We start from the raw sequence: 21,231 nt of genomic DNA on the forward strand, positions 1-21,231 counted from the left end.
CATGACACAAACTAAAGTCACATCTGAAGTGACAGAACTTAATTTATGAAAATGCCTTCATAAGATCAGGCTGAAAACAAGCCTATAGGGTATTTTCTTAATTAGTGATTGATAGGGGGTCCAGCACATTGTGGGTGGTCCCTTATCTATAAGAAAGCAGACAAAGAATGAACAAGCCATGAAGAGCAAACCAGAAAGCAGCACCAACTTCCCTTAATGATGAACAGTAGAAAACCAACCAGCCAACTAACAAGAACCCAAACCACCAAACAAAAGCCAAACAAAGTAACAACAGAATTTCCTCTCCAACTTGCTTTGGTCACGGTGTTTAATCAGCAGTAGAACCCTGCCTAAGACACTCCAGCCCAAGGGATCCAGTGCCCTCTTCTGTCTCCACTGATCGCACCACTGACTTTCAATCACACATGTAGTCGTGTAGAGTATAATCTCCAAATCAGTGAACCTGTAATAAGAGGGTCTGAATATATATATATGATAGCACATTGACCATTTAAACATTTAAGATTTTGAGTTGGAAATATAATATTCAAACAAAATTCCTAATAATTGTGGTATTTTCTGTTTGCATACTTTTACTTTATAGGTTTGGATTAAAGCCTTATTTCTAAGGGAGTCTTCTACATTGTTCTTGCAGATTTCTGAATAAGTCCATCTCTGTGTCTAAATTTTCTTTCTGTACTGACCTCATGAAAAGGAACTGAAGTTGTGGGCTAACTCTTGTTTCAGAGAGGCCTACCTTTCTTCAAGGTGTTATATCAACTTGGGAAGAGAATTATTAGAATATAGACTATTGTAACTTGGTAGCATCTTTGTTACACCTAACAAGGTTAAGATTCAGTCAGTAACTAGAGGTAGCTTTCCCATCAGAGTCGAAGGTAGGGCCAGGGTGCTGAATTAAAGCAGTGAGGCACAGTACATCATGGAGGTCGGGAGCTCACTGAATTGTCTATCCATTTGTCCCAGAGTGCATGTTCAGTGGATATATGTAATACCACCATGGAAAGGGTATAGTCATTGCTGAAATTATACCAAAGGTGCTACTAAATGAATAATCAAATAAAAATAGATGTAAATGAAGTCTGATTTTCTTAAGCCAAAGACACCAAAGACTTTACTATTGCTTTAAAGTGTTTCAAAGCATGCCAGTAGTTTCTAAAATGATGGCTGACCCATTACAGTAGAAATTCTATATACTGAGAAAGGATTCTTGATACAGTAATTTCTGTTGTAGTTTGAGACAGGATATCCTGTGACACATGATATCTAGGAACTACCGCTATGGTTGAGGATGGCCTTGAACTCTTGATCTTCCTATTTGTACCTGCTGCATGCTGGGATTACAAGCTTAGGTTAGCGTACTTACCCAATAGTCTTTAAATATTTCATTTGTAAGTCTTCTTAAAGAATGCTGAAAATATGACATTATCTCCAGAATGGCAAAGCAAGGACCCCAAGGACCTTGGCAGACCTGCTGTAATATAACACTGATAGAGGCAGTCACCATTTTCAGAACTCCTGAAATTAACCGCAGACTTGTAGCAGTCTAGAGTGTAGTCAAGTGAAAACATCTAATGTCGACAGGCGTTGCACTGTGCTTTTAGTTACCTTGTTACATCTTCTCTTCAGTCCTTTGAGAAGCAACCTTCAAAACCAACTGCCCTACAAATCATTGTAGCTGTGAACAGAAGAGAAACGTCTGCTGGTACAGGAACACAGAGTGATCCCAAGCCTCCTTCCCCGAGGATTGTCAGTGAGCTGTCTGCCTGAGCACTCCTGGGATTTGCCCTTCTTTGCCCTGGCTCTTCCCTTACTTGGTGCCAGCTGTTGAATATTTTTATTGCTTCAGAGGGTGACAAGTTGTGACAAATAAGATTTAAAAATATGTAGAATGGAAACTAGGGGCTGTGGTACACAAATGGAGCTTTGGTAAATAAATTCTGGTATGTTTCAGCTTAGAAGAACTTAACATGACCGAGAAAGACAGACCTGAGAGCATTTAAGCTTGCAACTTCTGCCTGAACTGAAGATGCTCCATAGCTAGGAAGGCCAGCAGGAGCCACAGAGAAAACTCTCTGCTGGAACATTACAATCATGTCTCAGCCCCATGTCATGAGAGGGAGCCTACCTGTTAATGATATTCTACATTACAATCATGTCTCAGCCCCATGTCATGAGAGGGAGTCCACCTGTTAATGATATTCTACATTACAATCATGTCTCAGCCCCATGTCATGAGAGGGAGCCTACCTGTTAATGATATTCTACATACAATCATGTCTCAGCCCCATGTCATGAGAGGGAGTCCACCTGTTAATGATATTCTACATTACAATCATGTCTCAGCCCCATGTCATGAGAGGGAGCCTACCTGTTAATGATATTCTACATACAATCATGTCTCAGCCCCATGTCATGAGAGGGAGCCTACCTGTTAATGATATTCTACATTACAATCATGTCTCAGCCCCATGTCATGAGAGGGAGTCCACCTGTTAATGATATTCTACATTACAATCATGTCTCAGCCCCATGTCATGAGAGGGAGCCTACCTGTTAATGATATTCTACATTACAATCATGTCTCCGCCCCATGTCATGAGAGGGAGTCCACCTGTTAATGATATTCTACATTACAATCATGTCTCAGCCCCATGTCATGAGAGGGAGCCTACCTGTTAATGATATTCTACATTACAATCATGTCTCCGCCCCATGTCATGAGAGGGAGTCCACCTGTTAATGATATTCTACATTACAATCATGTCTCAGCCCCATGTCATGAGAGGGAGCCTACCTGTTAATGATATTCTACATTACAATCATGTCTCAGCCCCATGTCATGAGAGGGAGCCTACCTGTTAATGATATTCTACATTATAATCATGTCTCAGCCCCATGTCATGAGAGGGAGTCCACCTGTTAATGATATTCTACATTACAATCATGTCTCAGCCCCATGTCATGAGAGGGAGCCTACCTGTTAATGATATTCTACATTACAATCATGTCTCCGCCCCATGTCATGAGAGGGAGTCCACCTGTTAATGATATTCTACATTACAATCATGTCTCAGCCCCATGTCATGAGAGGGAGCCTACCTGTTAATGATATTCTACATACAATCATGTCTCAGCCCCATGTCATGAGAGGGAGCCTACCTGTTAATGATATTCTACATACAATCATGTCTCAGCCCCATGTCATGAGAGGGAGTCCACCTGTTAATGATATTCTACATTACAATCATGTCTCAGCCCCATGTCATGAGAGGGAGCCTACCTGTTAATGATATTCTACATTACAATCATGTCTCAGCCCCATGTCATGAGAGGGAGTCCACCTGTTAATGATATTCTGTTATACTTGCAGGTAGGAGCCAAGCATAACTGTCATCTCGGGAAGCAGATGCAGAGACCCATAGCCAAACATTAGGATGAGCTTGGGGAAGCCTGCAGAAGAGGGGGAGGAAGGATTCTAGGAGCCAGAGGGAGAAAAGGACCACACAAGAAGACCTCAGAATTAATTAACCTGGGCCCATCAGGTCTCACAATGATTAAACTGCCAAGCAGAGAGCATGCATGGCTCCAACTTAGGCCCTCTACACATATGTAACAATTGTGTAGCTTGGTCTTCATGTGGGACTTCTAATAGCAGGAGCAGGGGTGGTGTCTGACCCTGCTGCCTGCTTTTGGGATCCTTTCCTCCTACTGGTCTACCTCATCTAGCCTTAGTAGGAGAAGATATGCCTCTTCTTCCTACAACTTGATATGCCAAGACTGGCTGATATCCACGGGAGGCTTCCCCTTCTCTGAAGAGAAAAAGAGGAGGAATGGATTTGGTGATGAGGGAAGGTGTGGAAGGGGGTTGGGAGGAGGATGGAGGGAAAACGTCTGTGGGACGATAGATAGATAGATAGATAGATAGATAGATAGATAGATAGATAGATAGATAGATAAACAAATAGCTTCTTAAAAACAAATCATGTCCCATGACTTAGAGCCCTGACAGACTCTTTGTTCTTGTGATTTCCGAGTCTCTGCTCATTTAGCTCCGAGTCAGCTAATAAAGATTTCCTTAAATATCAGAAAATTGATCAGAAAAGGTTACTAAACAAAGTAATGATAGTAACTACAAGGAGGAATGGAAGGACCCACAAGGTTGTAAACTATTTTAAATCTTTAAACTTTAGCTTTTAATATAGGACTTAGAAAAATATAGTGTGTCCTATACACAATAAGAGAATTTTAAGTTTCTCTCTCCTTTCTGAATAGTAGAGATTAAGGTGCTACTGCAGAGTAGCCTTCCAGATAGCGTTCTTTTCCTACAGAAAAGTAGGACATTTTTATAGCAATAAACACATCCAGTCATATGTAGCATTTTGAATTAATATAGGCACCTGGGATGTTGTAATTCCCAAAATGGGAGTGTTTGAATCCCTCCCCCCGCCCCCATGGCACGTGGAATAGAACTTTTGGAGGCACAGTATTAGAAAGGGCTTAGTAAAACCTTTCGTTCTTTGGGTCTTCAACCTCTAGCTCCGATACAGACCTCCTAAAACCTGCTGTTTTCTGAGTGAGGAGATTCTGATAGAGGGCTCTTACTCCCTTGGGTTTTTCTGGGTGATAATTTTTATTCAGAAATAACTAATAGTGGCTCACTAGGTAGCCAGAGAGGGGGTGGGGTTATTTCCAAGAGAACATGCCTTTGGTTAAGAGGTTGTAATGCTCATCTTCCATTCCGTGTGTACCTACCCTACTTGTAGGAGAGTAGGGCTCACAGTTGACTCTAATTACCCTACTTGTAGGAGAGTAGGGCTCACAGTTGACTCTGATGGCAGTGACCGAACCAGCCATGACTGTAATCAAAGCTGCCGTAGAAGCCCACACGGGACCTTCTTTTCTGTCACTCTTGGGAGTTTATCCTCTCTTTTCCTAAATGAATCTACTTAGGCTCTGCTTGAGAGAGAGAGAGAGAGAGAGAGAGAGAGAGAGAGAGAGAGAGAGAGAGAGAGAGAGAGAGAGAGAGAGAGAGGAAGAAGAAGAAGAAGAAGAAGAAGAAGAAGAAGAAGAAGAAGAAGAAGAAGAAGAAGAAGAGGAGGAGGAGGAGGAGGAGGAGGAGGAGGAGGAGGAGGAGGAGGAGGAGGAAGGAGGAGGAGGAGGAGGGGAGGGGAGGGGGAGGGAAGGGGAGGGAGAGGAGAGGAGAGAGGAGAGGGGAGAAAGGTGGGGGAGAAGGAGAGGGAAGAGAGGAAAGGGAGGGGAAGACTGGTGAAGACAGACATGTGCAAAACAGGTTGAATGTCTAAGCCCCACAAAGAACAGAGACCTCTGCTCCTGATCACCTTGCTGGCCCTGCTATGTATCTCTTCCAAGACTATATCTGTATCCATGTGCCATCCTATAAGACAAGGGGCAAATGCAAAAACACAGGGCATTAACAGGGAGAAAACAAATCGATAAATACAAAAAGAATGAAACTATACAAAGCATATTCTCTATAAAATGATATGAAATAATGAAGGACTGAAGGAAATTCATGGATGTTAAGCAGTATACTCCTAAATAAACAATGGGTCAAAGAACAAATTCACAAAGGAAATAGAGAAGTCATTTGAGATGAAAATGAAAACATGTTAAAACCTCTTTTAAGATAGAGCTGTAGCCTCTCTCTCTCTCTCTCTCTCTCTCTCTCTCTCTCTCTCTCTCTCTCTCTCTCTCTTTCTTCCTCTCCTCTCCTGGCTTGACATGAAAAAAAAAAAAGATAGAGCTGTAGCAATGCTATGTAGTAAATTTGTTGTATGGGCCATTCAGCAAGGAAGAATGAGTCCAAGTCAGCCATCTAAACCATTTAGAAACAAATAACACATGTAAACCAGTAAAAGTAAAGAAAAATAACATGGCAGAAATACAGAATAGGACAATAAAAACTAGAGGATTCACAGGTCAAGAACTTACTCTTCTGTGGTATCAGTGATGTTTTCTTTCATTTTTAAGAATATTAATGACTTATTTAATGTACATTGGCATTTTGTCTCTGTGTGTGTCTGTGTGAGGGTGTGAAATCTCATGGAATTGGAGTTACAGACAGTTGTAACTGCCATGTGGGAGCTGAGAAGTGAATCAGGGTCTTCTGGAAGGATAATCCGTGCTCTTCACCGCTGAGACACTTCTGCACTCCCATATTAGTGACATTTTCACACCATAAAAAGGTACAGCATGATTGATCGAGTTTGTAGAAATAAAGGGAAGCTAACTAAGCACTGTCAATAGTTGTATGTCAGCAGATTAGATATTTTAGGTGAAATGAAAAATTCACCTAAGCTGAATTCACTGAAACTCTGGGAGGAGTATAAACTGTGAATAGACTGCTGGCACATTAGTGTAGTAATGAAAGATCTCTCTAAATGAAAAACTCATTGCATGGCTCATTATAAAGTGTATTACAGATGTAAAGAAATGGGATAGGGACAGCTCTCAGTGACAGTACTATCAACCTGATCTTAAAACAGACAAAGATATCACAGGAATGTTAACATCCTTTATGAATAGTCTGTGTTAAAGAAGAGTCAAAACGTCAGTCCAGCAACATATCAAAAGGTCAGTGAACCCTCAGGGATCCCTCAGGGATATGCTTTGGTTCCAGGCCGTAATGAATAGATTATGAACATAACATGATTCACTCATCTTTTTTAGTTTTCAACCTTGAGTTATGCTTATATATACAGGAAATCATTGAGTGTGTAATAGCTATATAGCCCCAAACCAGCAGTGGTGGGGAATGCCTTTAATCCCAGCATCTGGGAGGCAGATGCAGGGTAGATCTCTGAGTTCCAGGCCAGCCTGATCTACAGGGTGAGCTCCAGGACAGGCAGAGTTACATTGAGAAATCTTATCTCAGGAAAGAACAAAAGCCAAAACAACAACAGCAACAACAACAAACTTTATTGCTGAAAATGTTAACAATCACCTGACCACTTGAGGAGTTACAGTCTTGCTGGAACAGGGTTTGCCTTTTCGTTGATGACTACTGTCAGGGCCCAGCCCAGGCTGAGGGTAGAGCTTGGAGCAGTTGGATGCAAGCGAAACAAGGGGGAAGGATCATATGTAGATGTCATTCAGTTTCATTTCATGAGAGATGGGACTGAGACTTAGCATATCCCTGTATGGCTTGACCTATTCTGACAACCTGTCTCTCACAAGCATTTATCATCACAAAATCATTTCTTCATAAACCTTATTCATTGATTACACAGCATTTCAAAATACATTTCCTTCTAAAGTCTTTTTTTGATTACAAAGAATATTGGAAGAGGAACAAAGCAGGCAAACAGCGATTTTTTTTTTCCAGAGCTGGGGATCGAACCCAGGGCCTTGCGCTCACTAGGCAAGTGCTCTACCGCTGAGCTAAATCCCCAACCTGCAAACAGCGATTTTATGAGAGCTAAAATTTAACATTATGATCAACTTTCTTTTAACTCAGTACCTTCTTCCTTAAGATGGGTGTCACAAAGCCTTGCAGTTAACCTATTTGAATTTGATCATGTTTCATTTTGGCACAGAATTAATAGATCAAAAGTTATTTCCTATTACCTGTTATATCAAACTTTTTACAAAAGTTCAATCTTTCTGACCCTTATTTAATTCTTCCTTTCCTTCCTCTATATTCCTTTTATATTTGCCACAAAACCACCATTATTTTTCTTTGATTATTAAAATATTGAGCAGCCCCTTGCTTGAGCAAAGGCTGTATATTTGTTGTTGTTATAATATCAGAAATGTTCTTGTCTCATAGGTCTGCTCAGGGAGGCAGACAGTTCACTGAGCCACAATGTTTTCCTCTGTGTGTCTGTCATGAACCCTCGTTTCAGTACGATTCCTGTCTTTATTACAATTCTATAAAGAATACAACAATATCAGGATTCCTAAAACTGCCTCCTTTGCCTTCAGGAATTTACCAAGGCGTGTCATTAATCAAATTCTCTTCCTATTCATCCTGGCCCCTTATTTCATAGGCTGAACATAAAAAAAAAACCCTAGTGATTCAATTACAGTTTGTCAGCTTCTAGAATTTCCCTAGGATAATCATCTTTAATGGGTTTTATCAAATTCCCTATCATATTTACTAATAACACTCATTACGATCTAAATATTTATTTAAGTAATAAGTTCTTTAGAAATTTCAGTTTTCTGCGTAATTGGCTTTTTTCCAGGGACCTTTCATTAATTTCACTCTGGTTTGCACCAGCTTTTTGTGATCCCAGCTCTAGCTTTTAGAGATAGGCCTTTAACAGGGAGAAATATAAACCCAAGCACAAGATACATAACAAATTTCCACCTAGTGCACTGAAGGCTCAGTCCAGGTTGTCTAAGTACTGGAATTTTGTTAAATAGCAGCTTCAGGATGCTTGACACCACCAGATCTAATCAGGCCAGTGCTTGCTGAAATTGGGGCGGCTCTGGTAGCTCCTTGCAGTTAAGTAACAATGAACTTTGACCTGTGGGTTGACTCACAAGAGATTTATCTGCAATACGCAATGGTGTTGGATAGTTTTGTTTGTTTTGTTTTTTGTTTTGTTTTGTTTGTAGTAGAATGGCCTTCAGAATCAGTGTCAATTTTTCCAACTCCTGTGTATCAAATTTAACAGCTTGGCACAGCCTAGAGTCGTCTGAAAGGAAAGCCTCAATTGAGAAATTTGCCTAGAACAAGTTGGCTTGTGTCCATGTCTGTGTGGGACTGTCTTGATGCAGGAAGATCTTCCACTGTGGAGCAGTGCCATAAGACAGTGAGTGATCCCAGAAGCAGTGCACCTCCACAGTTTGTGCGTTGGGTTCCTTCTCAGAGTTTTTGCACTGACTTCCCTCAATATTGGGCCATTAATTGGAAGAATAAACAGAGTAAACTCTTTCTTTTCATAAGTTGCTTTTGGTCAGAGTGCTTTATCATAACAGCAGGACAAAACAGGAATGCCTCGTCATTGTCTGAGATACTGTAGTTTAGATCTTTGCTGTTTGCATGGTATCTTAGTGACTCCATTATGTGAACACACATCAAGACCAAGGCAACTTTGATAAAGGAAAACATTTAATTGGGGGTGGCTTACAGTTTTAGAGGTCCAGTCTAGTGTCATAGTGGGGAAGAATGGCAGTGTCCAGGCAGACATGGTACTGGAAAAGCCGAACCTTCTCTACATTTTGATATGACAGCTAGGAGGAAACTGTCTTGCTCAGATTGCCAGGAGGAAACTAGCTTCCATACCAGGTAGAGCTTGAGCATAGGATCTCAAAGCTGGCTACACAGTCTCACACTTCATCCAACATGGCCACTCCTAATAGTGCCACTTCCTATGGGCCAAGCATATTAGAACTACCACACATGGTTTTGTCCTGACTATAACAAATAGGTCCTGTAACTGGGGTCTATTTGTAATTCTACTTCTGTTGCTATTCCTAGCATTTCACTGAAATCTTAACCCTCTCAGTGTCTTCCATGAAAGCTGGAATCAACTTCCTTCAAACTCATGTTAACTTTGAGATTTTATTAAATATCTGTTGTCAGCCATCTTAGTAGTGAATCATTTCCAGAAGGTTGCCACAATCCTTTGCTCAAATCCCCCAAATGAATTACATTTTTTTCATTTATTTATCCCTGAACTTATAGCTTTACTCTGCTTTTCTGTAAAATTTTACTCATGTGTTCTGCTTTTATGCTTAGAAGAATTATTGGGTTTTTTTTGGATCATGATTCTTATTTGCAATAAAAACTACAATATAAAATGAAGTAAATTTTCACATGGTCCACATATTATAGGATGATTTATACTTAGTAATTATTAACAAGAGGTCAAATTACTTTCAAATTCAAAAATATGAATTTCTCAGTTATGAGAATTTTTGTCACATTTTTGTGTAACTATATATTGAATTGAATCTTTAAACATTTTTGCTAAAAAGTCATTTTAAATAACATAGTTGCTTTGTGATTATTCATTTTTTCTTATGTTCTTGGAACATAAGAGGACCTTGCTAAATCTTGTTGGAATGATGTATCATAGCTTAAGGTATCTTGTTTGACTAAGAAAAGATTATGAAAATTGAATTTTTGTCATTTTCATTACACTATTCCAAAGCATATTTTAATATTAAATTTCCTTTCTGTGCTTTAAATAAAAAAATCAAAATCTTCAGAAATTCAAGCTGTATTCATTGGAAACAACCTTAATAATTTGATTGGCAAGGCTTGTTCTTAGTGTCAATCTCTACATCCAGTTTTTCATATGACATTTGTGCCTACTTGCTGATGGAAGAGGCAAGAGTTTTGATACAACAATTTTAGCACTTTTACTCTAAATATTTAGATAGCCTGGGTGGGATGAGTCTGGAGCGCAGAGCCCCGGGAAGGAGCAGTCAGTTACTCTGAAGGAAAGCAGTGTGTTCTGGAAGCTGGGGTTCTGTGTATGCACTGGTGTAAAACGAGCACTGAAGAGCTTGTACCCTTTACTTTGGGAGCATGCGGCTTGAGTAATTAAACTACTGTGGTTCAAATCACACCTGCCATTTATGAACCAATAGAATAGCTTTGGAAATCATACTGTTGCTCATAAAGCCGTTGTGTATAGACACATGAGTGTTGCTGTACCCTTTGTTCATTCACACTGCACCTTGCCAGACATGCAGCATCCCTGTGCCCAGCGGTCTACGGGTTGTGTGCATCCCTACGTGGGACAGAGCACTTTTGGTCCTTCTGCATCTTTCCAAGATGTCTCAAGTGAGCTTTGCTTACTACATTGGAAGACAGAGGTGACGCGTCTCTGCAGATGGACAGATGGAAGGGACAGGGACTCTTGTGCATTATCAAGAGGCCCCTTTCCTGAGGCTTAGAGGCTCATGAGGAAAGCAGCCACCGTGTGTATAGGTGTCATTTGGTCCTACTCAGCTTGTGTGAGCTGTAGTTCAGGAAACTGGTTCGCATAGTGTTAACATTCTAGCTTTTCCTGTTATTGTAAGTATGAATTCCTCTTTGTCTTACTCTACAGTCATTTTCTTTGCCGGTAGATAAGATAATATGTTAGCTTCAGAATGAATAAATCTAAGCTCCTCCAGCTTCACTTGTCAAAGTGTAAGGAAATAAAAACAAATATAATTCAGCTCAGAAGTGGCATTTTAGTCCACGTTTTAAGTTTAAACTATTTATCACCTGGATTAAAATAAAGGTTTACCATAACTTTGCAATTTATACAGTATGACAATTTAAAAAGAATAATAAACCACCTCTCTTACTTTCATATGCTAAAGTTTTAGAGTGACACATGCACATACATGCATGCACATGCATCATACATGTTACAAACCAAATCAGGTACTAACTCTGTTTAGCTGCATTTTTAGAGAATTAATCTTAATTCTGTCATATATCATGATATTTTTCTGTTTTCCAGAATATTGGAAAGAAGATGACCTGCCAGGAGTTCATTACAAATCTTCAAGGGGTAAATGAAGGCGGAGATTTCTCCAAGGATCTTCTAAAAGTAAGCATAGGCATATTGTTATTCAAACATGCTTGCGTTCATGTTTACTGCTCATTGAAGCCTATGGTTGTGTAAGTTTGTAAGCTTTCTGTTTTGCCTTTTATTGGTGATATTTTTATTGAGCTTTGGTTTTGGTGCTTCAGATAACAAAGTTTTGTAAGTTAACAATTTCTGACAATCTGTATCACAGTAAGTAATTGAGAGAAAATAAGAAGCTATGGCTGGGTGGTGATGCTACGAGTTAGTCAGTGGTTTTCATGCCGCAGGAGATAGTTACTTTAGAAGCGAGCATCTGTCAGCTTCTGGAAGCATGCATGATGGCGTTCATTCCCAATCATGGGGATACTCCTCTGCCTCAGGAAACAGGTCACTCCAGGTGATTGTGGAGTGAGGGAGTTATTCGCAGTTGTCTTTATTGTTGGTAACATTCACCATGCTCTCATCAGTCTATTTTCTAGGAGACAAAAATCAACGTTGACATTCGTAGATTTTTACAGCATTATCAGTCAGATGTGTATTTGATCAAAGAATAATAATGGCTGTGGAATATGAGTGTTTTAGAAGTGGGGTACAAGAAATGCATATTGAGAATGTAATTTTTACAGATCTCTGTTCAGTCCTAGTGTTTCCTTTAAAACGTGGTACACATAGCTTTCTTTTGGAGTCAGTCACTTGGAAGGTTGCCTAAGAATGCTAGCACATTTGAATCATGCTGTGAGATGGAAATGTGCTTGTGGCGAGAGGTGCCTTTCATTATATTTTATGTAACTTTTAGTCTCTGTTATGGTGCTTGCTAAGCTGGGGCTGCACAGCCAAACCACGTCATCAGTCCTGTGTGATGTGTAAAGAAAGGGTAGAGTTCTGCCACATTTTGGAAAACCAAAGAAGGTATTAAATTTAGTACTAACAGACTCTAGAACACAAGACACTTAATTCAAGTGATTTTAAAAGTTACATGGTGAAAAATACAAGAAGAAAAGTTGTTTTGACTTACTATATAGCAATATTTTTAAAATTAAAATATAATCACGCCTTCCCCCTTCTCTCCAGCCTCTTCCAAGTCCTCCATCCCTTGAAACCCCTTGAAGTCAGGGCTTCTTTTTAAAACTGTTGTTGCTCTGTGAATACAGTGTGTGTGTAGTGTGACTAGTATGTATGTGATTCAGACGATTTTGCGGTGACCACTTGTTATTTGGGTAACCTAATAATTCGGCCAGTGGCTGGAAATAATGTTGGCATCAGTGTGGAGCCTGTCATGTGAAATATGGATTTCCTTTAGAGTAGCCCTTCGCCATTCACCCAGCATGACAACGTCTTTGTTTTAGTGTGGTAGGAGCAGGGATCGCTATCCGTTTCAGTTTAGGAAAGGTTTGAAAGCACTGTGAGTTTAATTTCATTATGGAGTAGTCAACCTTTCCCCATTCTCTTCCTTCCTTCTTTCCTCCTCTCCTCTCTTTCACTTTGTAAGAATGTTTTGACATGTTGCTTTCTTCTTCCTTTTACTTTGAACTATCTTTCCTTTTTAAGTTGGGAAGAAAACTGCAATTACCTGTCCGCTAAACAAATAAACCCAAAAATGCCTGTTATCACCTCACAGGTGTCTGAGTAATTATGTTTTCAATCTGAAATTATTCATGACATTCTGAGATTTTTAAAAAAATGTGCCAAGAGTGAACATAAAACTTTGAATATCCTTTTTGTAAAAGTATAATTTACCATATTAGTGATCGGAGATGCTTTTTTCCACTTTATTGAACTGGGTGTTTTGTTGTTTCCTATTGACCTTAGTTATTTATAAATCTCTTGGTGTCAGAAGTTACATTTAGATTTATTCTTGTTTAAATTTTTTTTGGATCAGAGTAACATTTGTACCAATATCTGATTCTGTGTGGTTGTGCAGTTGGCAACATTTTTTAAAGGTCCAGTGTTTGTTCACCAGGTGGTAAAGGACTCAGATTCTGAAAACAAATGTGGCCTTGTCCTCAGAGGTCCCAAACTGCTGAGGAACAAGCGGGACCTTCTTCATATGATCAGTTCTTTTATAATAAAATGAAAGGACATAGTCTTTTGTTTTCTATCTAAACAGACAAGATTAAGAAAAATCTTATATGTAATATACATATGTAAAGGAAGTTAGTCTTCCTCTGTTATGTTCAGACAATGTATAAAATCTTGCTCTGTTTTTCCTTCTACTTTTTTAACAGGGTAAATGACAATTGGGTCTTGTCTACAATTATTTCAGTTCCAGCTTTTCTTAATTAGCCTGACAAAGAATTTGAGTGTTTTGGCAAATAATTTTCCCATAAGTTATTTTGAATAAAAATTGTGGCATCTATAATCCAAAATGAAGGAAGTTAGATGCAGAGAGACAGCCTGCAGTAGAAGTTATTTAGCTTCCAAAGCAGGTAGTGCTTGAGATGAGCTTTAATGTATACATAGAAGCCTTTACTTTTCATTCAAAATATTGGCTTCATTTTCTACCTCCTACAGTCTAGATGTTTGATTTAGTGTGGTTCAAATGCTTTATTTCCTTAAGGAAAGATAACACTGAATTTAATTTATTATAGATTTATTTGCATAGATTCTTACTAAATTTATTAATTAAATGCATTTGTTTCCTTGCTCTCTCCAAGGACAGAGTCTAGGCAAGATCCCTTTAGAAGCTTCCAAAGCTGCGTAGCCTTCCTGTATCTATTCCTCTGTTGGCTGGATGCTTTACAGATACACGCTTTGTTTTAAATGTAATTTCTCATTTGGTACTCTTAAGAAGATAATACAATTAAAAAATGATGGAAAATTTTGGCAGAGGGTTGCAGACTTTAAACAGACTCAGAGGTCAACAAAGAGAAATGAATCTTAGACAAAGATTAATGCATTTTATTGGGCAAGAAAGAAACATAATTAGAGAATACAACATTGTTCAATGCAGGTTTGTAACCATTAGCTTCTTATTCAATTATGAATGTAAGTAAGGGTAAACAAAAGCAACTAAAAAATAGTCTGAAACACTAGGGATAAAATTTTTGTAAGTTAAAACTCCGCAAAGGACCAGTTTTCATAGAGTCAACAAAAAGAACTATGGAAATTCTTCTAGAAAGAGCGAGAGCAAAGCCAGCCTAGCTTACTTCCAAATCTCCATGTGGGCCTCTAGTCTGCTACACTCAGCATGGGAAAAATCTGAAAACATGCCGTGACAGTGACCGTCACCTTACCTTCCTCTGCTTCCTACCAAAAGGCTGAGCACAGTGAGGTCTTCCCCTTTCTTTACCTTCACACCCTCTATGTGTTTGCCCTTACCCCTTTGCATTTGATTCTATGATAATCAAAGAACGAGTGCAAGTATAACTGGGGAAATATGAACGAGACCATATTTTATTGCTCTTGTTACCTGAGATGCTATATTATTCTTTTATAAATGTTAACATTGGATGGGACGATATAAGTTTACAAGTAATCCATTATTTTTCCTAACTGCAGGCTTGAAAACATAATGAGCAGATTCACTAAAAGAAAAAAAGGGAGTCATCTTCCTCTACTCAGTTAATTTAAGAATTATAATAAAATTGTGTTAATGAAATTTTACCGGTTTTTATGATTCTTTGACAGTATTGAATATCATGCAACATAGCTCAGATATTAAAAACAGTGAAAGTCATTAACTTATAATAAACATGGTTAGCTTAGGATATAAACACAATAGAGGTTTAGTAGACTGGTTTATGATGATAAATATGTGTTTAGATATTATGAATTATACAGAAGTAAATTCAGTATTTAAAACAAAAATACAATGGGGATTATTTTTGAAGAATTTGAAGGTGGGCCACAGTAAGAACCTATCATTCTTCAGAATATTGCTGGGAAGTCTTGAGGCACTGAGTGAAAAGCACAGCTTGAGACCAGTTGTCCAGTGAGCAGCACTGGCTTGGGTACCAGTGTCAACAGTGTTGAGGGATGTGCTCGTGAAGTATAATTCGGAGTCTCTTGTTTGGGCTTCTGTTACTGGATTGTTTGCTTAGATTCCCTCATGCCTTTCTCACTGTGTTTTAACCAAATGAAGTTGGAAACAATTAGGAAAAACAGAATTCTTTTTTCGAAATGTTGTGACATCAGAATGCATCAGAGTGCTTCATGGCGGAGTTTGAAATAAGCAATGTAGGATCTAGAGAGCAAGGTGTTGCACGTGGAGCAGGCCATATGACTGTCCAGCTTCCATGCACAGCACGTGGTCATGGTACCCACCCCTCAGAGTGGACAGAGGGATTAAGAGGCGATGTTTGTCTGTCTGTCATGCACAAGGTTTCCTGATAGGGTGGGAAAGTCCTGGGCCCTAAGTGAGTTTGAGAGTTGCTAATGATGTTACCAGTGATAGAATCTTGGGGAGGGGACTTAATGTTCATTTTACCTCTTTGTACCATAATAAATAAAGCGTCCGTCCTGTGCTATAGCTGTTGTGTTTTTCATGTGGGCCCATTAAACATGTAAGTATCTACTGCCCAGCCTCTTCCTTGCTCTTTAATTCCTGTACCAAAAGTGTAAACTCAGTTTCCTTGTTGTGTTCAAACTTCTTCACCTGATACTTTTATAGCAGAATGTGGCTTGGCAGAAATTTAAGTTGGAAAATCTTGAGGGATTCATTCAGTGTCAGTGATGGGAGTGTTCTTAACACTGGTTTTGTTCTTGTAAACTCAAACCATAGCTCTTGAATTTGTCTTCCTTTCATGCTACTGGTTTAGACAAAGTATGCACAAATAATAATGCCAGTAAATGTTCAGAGCTAAATCTAAGAAAGTTGCTCTTTTTATAGCAGCAGTTTCAAAGGATCATGCCCAGAAGACTGAAGGAGAGGAAGAAGGGGGCCTCAGTCTGAAACAGGTCTAAACTTTTTATAAATGAAAAGCCAGAAGCGAATTCTCAAAAAATGCTTGATCTGAGTTATATCCGGAGTATGCAGTTGAAAATAGGAACTTATGGGTGGTATTTAAGTGTAGCTATAAAAAGAGCATCAAGTGCTGCCTGGAGTAGGTGAGCGCTCTAAGAGAAGGTCATGCAAACCTGGTAGCAACAGTATCTATGGAGGAAAGGGCTTTGGAAGCTTGTGCTAGTATAAGGAGGAGAGCCTTTGAAAAGAAAAGCTGTGGTAGTGAGCTTTTAAAGAGAAGAGCATTAAAAGTGATGGCTCAAAGTACAGACCCTTGCTGCCTTTTTCCGTGTGGCAAATCAAGCTGGGTTGTGTGATGAGAGGTCTGTTTCTGTTTCCGCCTCCTCTCCCCAGCAGTCTGGAAGCAGGCTGCTGCTTTCATGCCTGAAATCATCGTGGACGAATGAGATAATGTGATGCCTTCTGTATGGTTCAGATCTCGAATGAACACGGTGATGCTAATGAGCCTGAGTCCTTGAAGTAGTTGAAAATCTACAAATCATGTTGTACTTATTTATTTATTTTTTTAAAGGCCCTCCCTAAAAGAAGCCTGTTAGAACAGTATGACAGACCAGATGCTGCTTAGAGTACAGACAGATTTTTTTTTTGCCCAAAGGAAAAGCTGGATGGGGGTGGTAGTAATCGTTAAGTGTTCTGCAATGGAATATTAGTGATTCTCAGGCAGATTCTATTTTTAATTTGGTCACAAAGAAGCGCTGCAAGGTTCCATTTTCCAGTACCTCCACAAAAGTTTGAATGTCAGTTTGCTTGGAGTGTTCGTAAAACATTGTCAGCCTACCCTGCACGTTAGGTGTTGCTGGTTCTCAGACATGACAAATCGCACACTGTAGCTTTGAACTTAGGATTTACCCAATGGGCCTGGGAGGCCTCTGAGAGTAAAGGTCTACAAAGTGTATAATTCAAGAATAAATGAGCTATCATAGCTAAATACTGTGATACATGTTTATTCATTAAGGAAGAATGGAACACATTTCAATTGAGGAATTTGTATTTGCCAGAAAGGCAGCTCACCGAGGAAAACTGTTCTATGGTTATTGTGATATACATCCGTGGCATGAAACAGACTCAAAAATCTGACAGCATAATTATTAGGGTAACCATTTTAATAATCTTTCCCTCCCTCTCTCTTTTACTTTCTTCCTCCTTTCTTCCTTTCTTCTATCCTCCCTTCCTCCCTCTCTCTTCATTCCTCCTCCTGAGTATGCCAGGAAGCACTCTGCCACCATTGAGCTATGCTTCCAGCCCTTCCCTGATCTCTTCCATTTGCATCACAAACATCACTGTGTAACTACAGGTGGATACAAGTAGTTGACACTGGACATTAGCCTAAGTGCATCTCAGAACCAATGTTTCACTGAATAAATAACTGTCATATCCAATTACATCTTCTAAGACAAACTAAATGGAAGTGTTCAGGTTCTTGACTTTTACGTTGAAATCATTTTTAAGAAATAGATTTTTTAAAAGGCAGGATCTCACTTTTAAACGGGCTAATCTGGCTTTACACTCTGTGTAGCCCAGGCCAACCTCAGACTGAGAAATCCTCTTCCACCAAGTGCTGAGGTTAGTTGCACTGCCATGCCACTACTGGAAAATCAGTTGTTTCTCAGAGTTAAAAGGATTAATGTAGAGGAAGTGTGTATGTCAATTGTATGTTGGTAGCAAGAAGTAATTGGATACTGATGTGAACAGAAAACAGAACCACTGAAGGTAATAGGTCCCTAAGTGGGACCTTTGTAGTTCTGCATAGCTTCTCAGTCAGTGGCTATATTCTATTCTACCAAGTAAGGGATGTCATGAGTCATCAGAACTGTTGGGCTGGGTTTGCTTAGTCTCATTAAGAGATGGGAGTGCAAAATACATTAGGAAAAATTGCCAGAAAACCTATTTTATAAAGATTTGTTGTATTTAAAGAAATTAACTTCAATCACAAAACCAGCTAACATAATAAATTATTATTGTTTATTCCAAATCACGCTGGAACTTTCATTCTCTTTCCATGTTGGGTTCCTCTTGGTAGTTATAGAGAGCCTTGTATATTAAACCAGGAATAGATTAAAAATATTTGGTAGGGAAATTGAATTTGCCTTGAACATGTACAGACTTTGTCCCTGATCTTATTTACATAGTAAAACAATTATTGCTCAGGCACTTATATCACATTCATTGTTACAAGTCATCAAGAGACAGCTCAGAACTTGCAAGAAGATACATGAAAGTCCTGAAGAAACACTACAGTGTTGTATGCAGGGTGCTTGATTGTCACACTGTGTATTTGTGGGGGATGGGTGATTGGAATCAATACCACGTGGATGCCAAGACTGACTATTTTGACCTGCCAGCTTTTAGTGTTTAATCTCCCCTCAAGCTCTCCACAGGTAGACACAGTCTTCTGTGTTTGTGCTCTTCCTCTGCATTTTTCACTTCTCTTTTCTCAAAAATGTTGCTTTCTCAGAAACACCAAAAGCCACATTCATCGATACTTTTCATGGAATTCTCTTTAAAATATTTTTGAATTACTATATAATGACATCATTTTCTCATCGTTTGTCCTCCCATACCTTCCCTTATACACCTCTTATCTCTCTCATTCATCTTCTCTTTACTTGTTGTTGTGTTGCTAATATATAAATACAACCTCTCAGAAGGCCATGCAGTGTTGCCTGTATGTGTACACGTACACACACACACACACACACACACACACACACAGAGACACACACACACAGACATATACACATACACAGACACAGACACACAGATACACACACACAGACACACACAGAGACACACACACACAGAGACACACATACACAGACACACAGACACACAGAGACACACAGAGACACACACACACAGAGATACAGAGATACACACATACGCAGACACACACAGACACACACAGACACACACACACAGACACACACAGACACACACAGAGATACACACACAGACATACACACAGACACAGATACATACACACACAGACACAGATACATACACACACAGACACAGATACATACACACACAGACACACAGAGACACAGATACATACACAGACACACAGACACACACAGAGATACACACAGACACAGACATACACACACAGACACACACACACAGACACACACACAGACACACACACAGAGACACACAGAGACACACACACAGACACACACAGATACACACACAGATACACACACACAGATACACATACACACACACAGAGACACACAGAGACACACACACAGACACACACAGATACACACACAGATACACACACACAGATACACACACACACAGAGACACACACAGATACACACACAGATACACACACAGATACACACACAGATACACACACACACAGAGAGACACACACACAGACACACACACAGACACACAGAGACACACAGAGACACACACACAGACACACACAGATACACACACACAGATACACACACACACAGACACACAGAGACACACACACAGACACACACAGATACACACACAGATACACACACACAGATACACACACACACAGAGACACACAGAGACACACACAGAGACACACAGAGACACACACACAGACACACACAGATACACACACAGAGACACACACAGACACACAGAGACACACAGAGACACACACACACATAGACAGACAGACAGACAGACAGACACACACACACACACACACACACACACACACACACACACACACACAGTGCTCTACTTGGCTAACTAAGGCAGGCCTTTCCTAGTGAGGGACATTCTCTCAGCATTACCTGTTTGCCTGCAGCAGAGATGGTTGTAGCTTTACCTCTTCCATCTTGACATGCGCATTGCTGTCCCATTGCCGAGGTCTTGTTTAGGCAACTGTGTTGCTGAGACTTCATGGATGTATAGCCTTTCTGACATTGCTAGGAGACAGACAGACTCTTGCTTTTCAATCCTTTGGCTACTCCTCTAAGTCGTCCCTGAGGCTTGGGTACAGGAATTGTGTTGGCGATCTGTCAGTTGAGACTGAGCAGCGCTCTACACCTTGTTCAATGCATTTTGATTAGCTGTAGTTTCCTATGGCTCAGTCTGTTGCAAAGAGGTGTTTACTCGATGAGGGCTGAGAACTATACTCATCTCTGTGTGTAAAGATGACTGTTTAAAATGTAGGTGGACATTATGTGGTTGTGTAAGGTGACAGTTCACTGCCAAATTCTATAATCTCACTTACCCTCAGAAGTTAGCTAGCTTTCCCATACTAGGCATGATTTTCTCTTGTGGAGTAGGCCTTAGATCCAATTAGAGAGTTGTTGGTTACCACAAAAGTATGTGTACCACAATTGTAACCTGGGGGTTATCGTGCCATGTTGGTCTCTGAGCTTATAGGTGACACAGTTGGGTAAGAATATTGTTTGTTTCCTTTCTTCATAGCTTGCCTGGGGTACCATGAAATCTAGTCCTCAGGGAGGAAGCTTTGAAGGAAGTCTCTTAAGGCAACTCTTCCCTTTCAGTGTCCCATTTGTCAAATGGACACATTCATTCTGTTGCCCTCCACTGTCTCCTAGTCACAAGGGTTTCCTTACCTTCAAGGTTTTCCCTAGAAAAACGAAACATGTTAATCTCTTTGGATACCTCAGCCACTTAAAAGAATGCTGTAAAGAAAAGCCAATTCAGATCCCATTGCTGAGGCAAGTCACCTCTTGGTGAGATTATTTGATTTTTTCGAAGTAGATATTTCCCTAGAATACA

General features: G+C 39.7%; 1 protein-coding gene across 33 annotated transcripts in view; it reads left to right on the forward strand.

Moving 5' to 3' along the window:
• The window catches only part of Psd3 (pleckstrin and Sec7 domain containing 3), a 563,941-nt gene that overhangs the window by 361,963 nt on the left and 180,747 nt on the right, over positions 1-21,231 (forward strand). For 24 of the 33 annotated variants that reach the window (XR_010058293.1, XM_039094961.2, XM_006253039.5 and 21 more), the window contains one exon: positions 11,454-11,543. Coding sequence is in view for 31 of the 33 variants with exons in the window: in XM_039094961.2 (XP_038950889.1) it covers positions 11,454-11,543 (90 nt within the window). In the remaining 2 variants the exon portion in view is untranslated. Of the gene's footprint in view, positions 1-5,215; positions 8,802-11,452; positions 11,544-21,231 lie in introns of those variants that run through there. The other 9 variants (XR_010058294.1, XM_063275384.1, XM_063275382.1 and 6 more) reach the window with 2 other exon arrangements.

This window comes from Rattus norvegicus, chromosome 16, assembly GCF_036323735.1.
Source record: "Rattus norvegicus strain BN/NHsdMcwi chromosome 16, GRCr8, whole genome shotgun sequence".
Taxonomy (NCBI): Eukaryota; Metazoa; Chordata; class Mammalia; order Rodentia; family Muridae; genus Rattus; species Rattus norvegicus.